The 11,282-nt window shown below is 45.1% G+C and overlaps 1 protein-coding gene across 1 annotated transcript; it reads right to left on the bottom strand.

Moving 5' to 3' along the window:
* Nucleotides 1-2,872: 2,872 nt before the first annotated feature.
* Nucleotides 2,873-8,640, bottom strand: ARPP19 (cAMP regulated phosphoprotein 19). The gene is made up of 3 exons (XM_056865750.1): nucleotides 8,586-8,640; nucleotides 4,577-4,699; nucleotides 2,873-3,430 (listed from the first exon to the last, which is right to left on the bottom strand). The coding sequence occupies exons 1-3, from the start codon at nucleotides 8,628-8,630 to the stop codon at nucleotides 3,260-3,262; spliced, it is 339 nt and encodes a 112-aa protein (XP_056721728.1). The 5' UTR covers nucleotides 8,631-8,640; the 3' UTR covers nucleotides 2,873-3,259.
* Nucleotides 8,641-11,282: the final 2,642 nt, after the last annotated feature.

Genomic DNA, 11,282 nt, shown 5'->3' with positions numbered 1-11,282 from the left:
CTAGTCAAACATATCAGAAAATGAGAGGCCCTGGCCCTGTCGTCAGAAGTCCAAAGGAAGTTTTTGCAGAGACTAGGCCAGAAATCAAGAGATGCGATGCAATTATGGAAAACCACAGTCGAGACCAGACAAACTTCTACAGAGCAATGAAAACTAATTAGATTAATTTATTATGCATACTATACAGTGTGTTGGTAAGGAGCAACTGAAATTTTCATCGCTTCAGTATCAGGAATGCATTAAGGGGCAACATTATCAAACCAAACAGTTCTTTTGCGGCCTCTGCACAAACACTCTCCTCTAACTATGAGTAATGAACGGGTAGGATAGCAGTAAGGGGAATGATACTGATGAATCACTTGATTTACTCCACTAGTAACTAATGGGGAAAATTCAAAGGGCGGGCTACCAGATACTGTCTTCATTGTAGACATACTTAAGCACTACTAATCACTGCGTAAAGCTGAGAGATTGCCCGACTATAGTGCAGATAGATCTCTGAGAAAAGGTCGTTTATCAAATGGTAAAACTCATATTATACAGTATGTACACAAGCTTTACAGCTTTATCATGGAGTAAGCAGAAAGTTGTAAGTTAGTCATCACAGTTTGATCTTCTCTTAAAATGATTGTTGATCTAACACCTTGACTCTTTAACAGCATAGATGACCAAACTATTTTCAGTTGTTGAGGCTCATCCAGAGATTCGGGGCCACCGTCAGACCAGACTAGTTGGTACTGTAAGTATATATTCCTACACATCATCCATTAATGTTGTCGTTACAGCTGTAACATTTCAATTCAGTGATGGGAAATGGACAGTTTGCACGGTGGCATCAGTAATGTAAAATGGCAAACCCTAATGGGGGGAGATGGGATTTTGAGGTTTACATGGCTATTTATACCTCCCTACGTGTCATACTAATTCAACCTGACTATTCACCTGCAGTGCAGCAGCAACCAAAAAACAGTCGTTTCCGTTGTTAGGAATTCCTAAGTTTAGGCCACAGCAGTTCAATTGGTACAAAGCCTAGGTTTTGAGCTTACTACTCATACAAAAATAAAATTATGGTTGTTGTTTTTTAAGATGACCTTCCAGGGAAACCCATTTATTGTCACATTGCTCCTGATCTGATAAATGGGATCCTTCTCAGTGTGAGTTTTTTAAAAGTAAAGTGTAAATGTTTGTGGTTGTCAATTGCGATTAAGAGAGTCAATTTGAAATACTACAGAGAGATACAGTAAGAATTAGGCCTACTGAATTTCCACTCAGGGACAAAAGTTGGTATGTCCAAGAATTTAAAGGCATCTTTCTTCTATAAGACAGCCTGATAACAAAACAACCCCTTTGCAAGTAACATTAATCTCCACTATACCTTAATCTATCACCCATGGGTTATATATACCATGTTTACTTTTGGTATAGAAACAAGATCAGATTTTTTTTTAAAGAGAGGGGGTGAAGTCAATTGGAGATAGTGGTGCTCAGTACCTTTGAAAATCAGGGCTTTTAGTTACAATACCTAATATTACGGGTCAGAACTTACCCTAACATAGTAACTATTAGCCACATTGATTCTAGCTTGCTTCTTAGAGGAAGATTTCAACCTTAAATATGGCCCCTCCTGATACATGCTCCTCTTGGAAGCTGAAGCAACAGACAGTCTGACTCCCTTCAGAGTGAAGATACTTGGTAAAAGCAATCTGGAATTCCTTCAGTACCATCCTTGACATTTTTTATAAACAAATTACTTAAATATCCATTTTAGCCAATCACTTTAATCTTAAACAGGTCCACTTTGGGAAACAATCCCTCTTGGATTATCTACCTACGATATACATTGACAAAAAAATTTTAATTGTTTTCCTCTGAATCAAGGAATTAGCTTGTCACTGTGGTGTATGTGAAATTCTTAAGTATAGCCTGAAAATACCTTCACCTCCCAATCCGAATGAAAGCAGTTAGAATTCCTTTTGACCACACTACCTCTGAGTAAGTGTATTAACCAAAGACCTTCAGTAAAAACACAGATTCTCCCACACTTACACATTTCCAAAGCATCCTGTAGTTCATACAAGTCTTAAAAGGTATAGTTTTTTCCAAAGATATTGAAAAGCAAATATAGCTAGCCTTAGGACATCTTACACGGTGATCTACAAGATGCTTCATGTAATATACTTGCCTTTAATTCACTCAGTTACTGTTAAAGTAAGTCAGACTACAGATTAGATGTACTAGCTGAAGTGTTTCTATTTTAGGACCAGATGCTGGAGGTCATTGTTGATGTATACAAAAATGGGTGTATTAGTGAAGACAGGTCGTCATAGTACTTTACTCGTTCCCCAAATCTTCTACATACAGGTCTCTCACTTTCAGTAAGGTAGTTTTAACTCAGAGGATTATGACTTTCAAAGGTACAGAATCACTTGTGCTTCCAGTTGGCACATTATTTTTTTTTAAATGTAGAGATAACAGATCTTTGCAAAAGTTGTGCAAAACTATCTTATTTACAGAAATGGCACAAAAAGTGAATTCAGTCAATGCACATGCACACTTCATTCACTGCAAGAACGTGTTCTAGGCTACAGAATCCAAAGGAATAACAGCTTCAACAGATGGTGGTCAATAAGCACTAGGTTCACAAGAAGTACGCCCAAAAAAATGGGCAAATATTGCCCAAGTTAAAAAAAATAATCTATTGTTAAAGCTGAAGTAGGTTTAAGGCCATTCAAGTTCAAGAGCAGATATGCAAATTAAGTCGGAGCCCCTTCTCTCTCTCTTTTAATACATGCTTTACCTTCTAGCAACTTGTGGTCTAAAACCTCTAGTGTACAAAACCAAAACACAGGAAGAAACAAACGGGGCGGGGGGGCTGTATTCAACACAGACAGACTATGCAGTAATTAAAGTGAACTTAGGAAAGCAGAAACATTAAAAATTGTCAAACTTGCTATTATATCACTTGCTGGAACCAGCCCTACACTAGCAAATAGGTAATATGTACATTTTCAAGTAGATTAACTTTACATTGTTCTAACAAAACGTGTCCTTTTTGTTTTTAAATCAGTGCATTGTTCTTGACTCATCCAAGGACTTACTCAACTTAATTCTTAACAGGATTCTCTTACCATAGCAGCACAGGCTACCACTATCTGCAAAGCGATCAGTCAATGACTTAGTGGAAACAAAAAAAAGTGAGAAATAACTATTAAGGAAAGAGTAAGGGAATGAGAAGATTCATGCAGTTCTGAGATTCTTGTCAGCCTGCCAGCTTGCTAGCTACGAGAGATGGTTTTCGCTGCGGAAGGTCCTGAGGGGTAGGAATGTGGTCCCCCGTAACTTCAGTCTTGTCAGGGGCTGCGGTAGGGAGCTGCTTGTTCTTCATTTTTGCTTTTGCCATATTGTAATCCCCAGAATCAAAATACTTTTGCTGAAAGGCAAAAAAAAGAAGGGGGTGAACATCTGCATCATAGAAATGCAAGTCACAGCACTTCAAACGTCTCCCTTCAAAGCATTACTTCAACCCATCTCTCATTTATAAGCAATTCAGTCACTACAAAAAGTAAATCAATACTTGTGCAGAACTCATTCAACTTTGTTAATCCGGGACTAAATTTAAGACTTTAAGCCTGGGCAAGTTAACCCACTGTTGAAATCCAGGATTACTTTCACAGTGGGAGCAATCCTATGCAGATCTACTCAGACCAAAGCATCCTTAGAATTGCAAACTATGCTATCTAACCTAGTGAATGAGATAGGGAGGAACCAGTGTGGTGTAGAGGTTAAAAGCGGTGGTTTGGAGCAGTGGAGTCTGATCTGGAAAACCGTGTTTGATTCCCCACTCCTCCACATGAGCGGCGGAGGCTAATCTGGTGAACTGGATTTGTTTCCCCACTCCTCCACATGAAGCCAGCTGGGTGACCTTGGGCAAGTCACATTCTCTCAGCCCCACCTACCTCACAGGCTGTCTGTGGTGGGGAGGGGAAGGTGATTGTAAGCTGGTTTGAGTCTCCCTTAAGTGGTAGAGAAAGTCGGCATATAAAAACCAACTCTTCTTCATCATCTCCAGTCCTGAGACAGCAGCTGTGGCTCCATAAAAACACTGCTGTATTTCAGCCATGCAGGGCCATCGGAAACATGCCTGTACTATTGAATAAGTGGAAGGAAGCCCATCCCCGTTACTATGTAAGGCTTTAAATTATACTAGCTGGCAAAACTAACGTACCAAGGATCGCAAAGAAACAGACCACACAGACGCCCTGAGGTCAAAATCGGTTTGCACAAGTCTCTGGACCCTAAGAGTTTTGTAGCAATGGAAAGACTAGCAGATCTTATTCCAGCACGAGTGGTCATGTTCTTGACCAGCTCAGTCGTTTTGCTGGAACAAGAAGTTGCTAAAAGACCACCGCCGTACTGTTACAATTTAGCATTTTTTGTAAGACTTACTGCTTGGAAAATATTGTTAGGAACGGGGTACTAGTTCAGAAGTTGAACTGGTAAGAACACAGGTTGACAGATTAAAAGGCTTTTCTTGGTTAGACATATTAGCCACCCAACACAGTTCACGTTTACTCACTCCTTTCTGAAGCCTCTTCCTCAAGAAATCTGAGCCCCCGGGCTTTTGTCCCAGATGAGGGTATCTGGCTTTCAACTTTGCTTCTTCAGCTTTCTCTGGGCTAATCACCTTGTCTTCCATTTCCTGAAACAGAAGACATATTTCTACTACATCACCTCTGCCTTCCCGATATTCAGCTTGTGAAACCACTAGTGCGATATTTTACTGGCTAAGAAACAGTGTTGAGAGGAGAGGCCATGGCTGAGTGGTAGAGCATCAGCTTGGCATGCAGAAGGTCCCAGGTTCAATCCCCGGCATCTCCAATTAAAGGGACCAGGCAAGTAGGTGGTGTGAAAGACCTCAGCCTGAGACCCTGGAGAGCCGCTTCCGGTCTGACTTGGATGGACCAAGGGTCTGATTCAGTAGAAGGCAGCTTCATGCGACCGTCGCATCTTTATACCCAATTTATTCCTATGGGCTACAGCTTCATTTAAAAGTTGGACAACAGGAAATAAGTCTGAAAACACCCAGATAAGGGCCTGCATATCCAACCTGAGTACAGCCTTCCAGCCATAGCTGCTGCCCACCAGAACCTTGATAAACTTCATTTTTCCTGCCTGCCAGACATTTTAGGAATAGGGGGGAGAAGACAGAAAGATATCCAGTAGGCCGAGTTCAGCTAAATGGGCTTGCACAAAAAGGAAGTGCAGTGCTTCTCACACCAACATCCACTTTTCCTGTCGGTGCCCAGCTGCATCCGCACACAACCCAAAATTCAAGCCGGGCAGTGAACAGATGCCATTCATCCAGCAAAAAAAAAAGCAAAATAATTTCAATCCTCTAACCCTCAGCTAATGCAAGCAGCACCAGAACCAATTTTTTTAGCTTGTCAGTTAACACTTTCACTCTGAAGCTCTGATCTGAAGTTGGTCTTTTATTGTCAAAAAGAAAGTGAAGCTTCAAAGGGGCTATCGTGCTTACGCTCTAGGATTTCTGATGCTGCAATTCTGCAAGGGATTCAAGCAAACTGCAGGCAAGAATGCTTCCTTCGCATTTGTAAACTATGAACCATTCCGAATGTGGTTAATAACGAGAATCATCTTTAAAGTGACTTTTTTTGTTCAGATGGCACAAAGCCGATAGGAAACTGAGAGGCGTTTGTTTGCACGGAGTGGAATTTCCAACACACAACTCTACCAAACTTAGATGCAAACTCCCACAATTCATAGCAAATACATATTTGGAAACTAAAGCAACGGCTGCATCAGCACAACATTGCATCCTAGGATCATAGAATCACAGAGTTGGAAGGGACCACCAGGGTCATCTGGTCCAACCCCCTGCACAATGCAGGAAATTCACAACTACCTCTCCCCCAACACCCCCACTCCATGCCCAGAAGATGGCCAAGATGCCCTCCCTCTCATCATCTGCCTAAGGTCATAGAATCAGCATTGCTGACAGACGGCCATCTAGCCTCTGCTTAAAAACCTCCAGGGAAGGAGAGCTCACCACCTCCCGAGGAAGCCTGTTCCACTGAGGAACCGCTCTGTCAGAAAATTCTTCCTAATGTCTACACGGAAACTCTTTTGATTTAACTTCAACCCGGTTCCGGTCCAACCTGGGGCAACAGAAAACAATTCTGCACCCTCCTCTATATGACAGCCCTTCAAGGACCTGAAGATGGTTATCATCTCCCCTCTCAGTCTTCTTCCTCTTCAGGCTAAACATACGACACTTTAGCCCTGCAGGCCAATCTGTACTAAGGAGAAGGACACCAGTGAATCCTAACGCCGCACCTTGATACACTTTGGCAGCCATCCTGGGCACGCTTACCTCATGGTAAGCCCTGCCGAACGCAGCAGGGCTTGCTTCTGAGTAGACATGCCTAGGACGGCTTGCTCCGCCCAGTATTCTGATTGATTACGGACATATTCTGCAGATGCTGTATTGGTTCCAGTTAATGATACTCAAGCAGTAAGAAACAGGGGAGGGGCTGTGGCTCAGTAGTAGAGCATCTGCTTGGCACGCAGAAGGTCCCAGGTTCAATCCCCAGCATCTCCACTTAAAGGGACCATGCAAGCAGGTGATGTGAGAGACCTCTGCCTGAGACCCTGGAGAGCCGCTGCCGGTCTGAGTAGACAATACTGACTTGGATGGACCAGGAGTCTGATTCAGTATAAGGCAGCTTCATGTGTTCAAGTCTACCTGTATTTTAGGGGAGGGGCCGTGGCTCAGTGGTAGAGCCTCTGCTTGGCATGCAGAAAGCCCCAGGTTCAATCCCCGGCATCTCCAGTTAAAGGGACCAGGAAAGTAGGTGATGGGAAAGACCTCCGCCTGAGACCCTGGAGAGCCACTGCCAGTCTGAGTAGACAATACTGGCTTTGATGGACCGAGGGTCTGATTCAGTACAAGGTAGCTTCATGTGTGTGACTCCTTAACCCCCACTAACTCATATGTGAAAAGGAAAGCTGTCCAGACTGACAACTGACTCAAAGCTCTTCAAAGGACACAGAGATACTCCTCCAGTCTGTTAGAAGAGGAATAACATAACTTGATCTTAGATCCTCGTAAAAACGACATTCCAGGAGCACGCGTGCTACGGAATCAATAGGACCAGAAGAACACAGGCAGGTCCTTCAAGCTTATACAAAGTACAGCCACTCCATGGGTATTTGGTCACCTTTTATATCATTGCTCCTCTAAACAGTTTTGCTCTGGTCCATCTTCAGTCAGGCATTTAGATGCGACTGGCTGAACCACAATGCGGATGGGGATGTATAGCCATAAATACCTCCGGTTGAACGCAATGGGTAACACTGGCACTTGGATGCACACACAGCCCCAGAAGGGGCTGTGGCTGAGTGGTAGAGCATCAGCTTGGCATGAAGAAGGTCCCAGGTTCAATCCCCGGCATCTCCAGTTAAAGAGACCAGGCAAGTAGGTGATGTGAAAGACCCCTGCCTGAGACCCTGGAGAGCCGCTGCCGAACTGAGTAGACAATACTGACTTTGATGGACCGAGGGTCTGATTCCGTACAAGGCAGCTTCATGTGTTCATGTGTGTTACTCCTTAACCCCCACTAACTCCTACGTGAAAAAGAAAGCTGTCCAGACTCTGACAACTGACTCAAAGCTCTTCAAACAAAGGAGGGTTGGAGTTGAAAGTATTGTTTTTTTGAAGGCGGTGGTTTTGCCGACTTAAATCACAGCTGGGCGTGTTGTCAGCATGTAATCCTCACGCTGCATTTTGCTCAGAGGAAGGAGGAAAAATGGAAAAAGACTGAGGGATGATGTCAACATTCCCGGGTCTCCTTGCCGCACCGGGGCCCTGGCACAGCTCTCAAGGAGGCCGGGGCAGGCTGCAGGAGGACACCCCCGTGTCGACAGCTCCCGCCATAAAAAATATGGACTGGGTTAATCTGTCATTCGAAGCTGCTCTTCCAATGCGATTAGTTAAAGGTTTAAATCTATAGCCGCCACACCCCCACCCACCCAGCCTAAGGCCATCTATCTAGATGCACATTTCCACCATCCAAATTCTCAAAACTCTGCATGGGGGGGCTTATTGTTTTGAGAATTCGGATGGGGAAAGCGTGCACCTGGAGATGGCCTTAGGCTGGGTGGGTGGCCTAAAGGAGTTCGCTCACGCGCTCCCCTCCGTTCTCTATGGAAGGCGAGGCCGGCCCCCTCACCCCCATTCTCTAGATTCCAGCTTCCGGTCAGACGAGACCCGCAGCCCTCGCCACCACCATTCAGGGCATTCAAGTTTCTTCCTTTCGTGCATGGATAGAAGTTGCCAGGGAAGGGTCGCGGGGGGGAGGCGGGCTTCTTTCCCCTCGCTCCCGTGTCCGCTCCGGTCAAGTTTCCGCGGTGCAAAAAAAACAACCCCAAAGCCCTCGCCCCATTCCCTAAAGTTTTCCTCGACTCCCCCCCCCCTCCTTCTCAGGCTAAGCCGCGGCCTATAAGTTCCTCCTCCCGCCCTCCCCTCGTCGGCGCCTTCTCTCTCCCCGGAGCCGCCCCGCGCTGACCTTCTGCTCCTCCGCGGAAGCGGGCTCCGGGCTCTCCGCAGACATGGCGCGGCCTCCCCACACGACAGCTCCGGACGGGGCGAGGGAAAGGCCTGGAGCCGGCGAAGCGGAGCCGCCGCTTCCACAACCGCACACAAGATGGCGGGAGGACGGCGAGCCGGCAGGCTCAAGTTTCTTCCGTCGAAGGAGGGACACCCCTCCCCTCCTCTCCCTTTCCTTCCTTTCTACCGCAAGCCGCCCAAGAGCGAATGAATGAGCCCCGGCGAGAAGTGACGGGGCGTCATATTCCCGCGCCTCTCCCGCAGCTTTCTGGGAGTTGTAGTTTAATGATCCTGAAGGGTCAGGACGCGTCTCGCTGGCCGCCAAGATCAAGTTAATTCACGCCACCGTATTCCCTGTTACTATGCATGGGCGTGAAAGCTGGACAATGAAGAAAGCTGAATAGGAAGGAAGTCGAAATATTGTCGAAGGCTTTCACGGTCAGAGTTCATTGGTTCTTGTGGGTTACCCGGGCTGACCACGGTAACACAGCCCGGATAACCCACAAGAGCCAAGGAAGGAAGTCGATTCCTTTGAAATGTGGTGTTGCAGGAGACTGTTACGGATACTGTGGACTGCAAAAATAAATGATCAAATCAAGCCTGAACTGACCCTAGAAGCTAAAATGACTAAACTGAGACTACCGTATTTGGGTCACATTATAAGAAGACAAGAGTCCCTAGAAAAGACAGTCATGCTAGGAAAAGCTGAGGGCAGCAGGAAAAGAGGAAGACCCAATAAGAGATGGATGGACTCAATAAAGGAAGCCACAGCCTTCAATTTGCAAGATCTGAGCAAGGCTGTCAAAGATAGGACATTTTGGAGGACTTTCATTCATAGGGTCGCCATGAGCCGGAAGCGACTTGACAGCACTTAACACACACACACACACACACACACACACACACACAGAGTTTAATGACGGTCTGTCCAATGACTGATAGGTATGCCCGTCCCGTCCAATGACTGCTAGGCTAAAAGGGGGCGATGAAGCGGTCCCGTAATGTGGGGGGGGGGGGGGAGACGGGACCGAGGCATCGCCTTAGAGCTCTGTGGCGTTTCAGGAAGGTTCGCCTGCCCAATTTATGGCTCTAATTATCCCTGGTGGCTGAATGGAGCCACATGAGTATTACTTCTAGTTATCATTTGCTAGGGAAGGCTGCAACTTTCACCTTCCAGTTGTGGGCTTCCTACAAGTACCTGGTGGAACCAGCACGCTGACCTAGGGTTGCCAACCTCGAGTCCAGGTACTAGCTGGAGGTTGCAAGCCGATAGAGATCAGTTCACCTGGAGAAAATGGCCACTTTGGCAATTGGACTCTATGGCATTGAAGTCCCTCTCCTCCCCAAATGAAAGGTTCCTTGTAAGAAATGAAAGGTTCCTTGTAGGTTCTGAACAGTAAAGAGATATATGATTAACTAGTTATGATTAGTAATATCCAATATAAATGTTAATAAGTTTTGTTACCTGGGCGAGGTACACTTTCTAAGCACCAGTGCCCAGTGTCATGGCCAGATATAATTGGGCCAAAACACTGAATGCATGGAGCTCTGACCTGGTTATAGAGGGGAGAGGTTTAAATTAAAGAAGCAGGACTGGTTGGGAGCTCTGTGTATTGGCTTTAACCTGATGACTACATAGAAAATGTGAGGGTTAGTCAGAGCTGTTCTAGATGTATGAATGCCCTAGAAGTCAAGCAGGACAAAAAAGCTTTTGGGTTCTTAAAGATGCCATATATGAAGGAGTCTGGGAACAATTCCTGTTTGGTAATAGTTTCCTCTAAAGGGGGTATATGCAGTTTTATTCACATTTCACTCAAGAATTTGTCTAATTTGGTCAACTACATGTTTTCTTGGGAGGGCCTTCAGATCGGTAAGAGGGAATCCGGATCTTTGGCCGTGGCAGACAAGGATGTCTTAGTCCTTAAAGGAGTTCTTCACGTGGCTTGTGGGTTTATTTTTGGAACTTCCAAGAGATCCTAATACTTTGTTGGTGACAGTTCTTGCAATTAGTTCTTACAAACTGATTAAATTGCTGAACAGGCTTGTCTGGAACTATGGAAATGCACCTGGGGCTTTAAAGGTCATAATATAGCGTTAACCAGTGGTGATTTAAAAAAAAAAAACATTAAATGATAATGGTACAGCACATCTGAAAACAAAAACAAAAAGTGAGTTTCTCCCAGTTTTGTTTTCATTGTGTGTCCTGAATTCAGCAGAAATTGCACCCTCCCCATTTTAAGAGAATACAGCTTGAACTGAAAAGACAGGAAAGTGTATTAATATTTAATAGCTTCCCTTCTCCTTCTTTCTGCAGGTTCTAACACATCTGCAATCCAGAGAAGCGTCCATTCTGTTCTGAACAGCTGCTCATCATTCCGGCAATCACTTTTTAAGTTCCAAGTTCGGAAAGCAGCTTCTAATATGCCCTCAGAGCCTCTCCCTTTGGGGAAATACCCTGCCGGCACATGTAAAAAGAACTTGCTGGATTATGAACCTGTTTCCTACTCCATTACATTAACCAGCCGTGTATACCCTTACTATTATAATCATTCCCATCCGAGTTCTTCCTCTGAACAGCTGAGAAGGCCTTACATCTAGTTTCCCAGTGATCTTCTCTGATCAAGGCCAGACACTCTTCAACAGATGAATCTCATGT

The sequence above is a fragment of the Euleptes europaea genome, chromosome 20 (genome assembly GCF_029931775.1).
Source record: "Euleptes europaea isolate rEulEur1 chromosome 20, rEulEur1.hap1, whole genome shotgun sequence".
Taxonomy (NCBI): domain Eukaryota; kingdom Metazoa; phylum Chordata; class Lepidosauria; order Squamata; family Sphaerodactylidae; genus Euleptes; species Euleptes europaea.
Note: the sequence above shows the minus strand (reverse complement) of the source record. Positions and strands in the feature narration are given on the sequence as shown.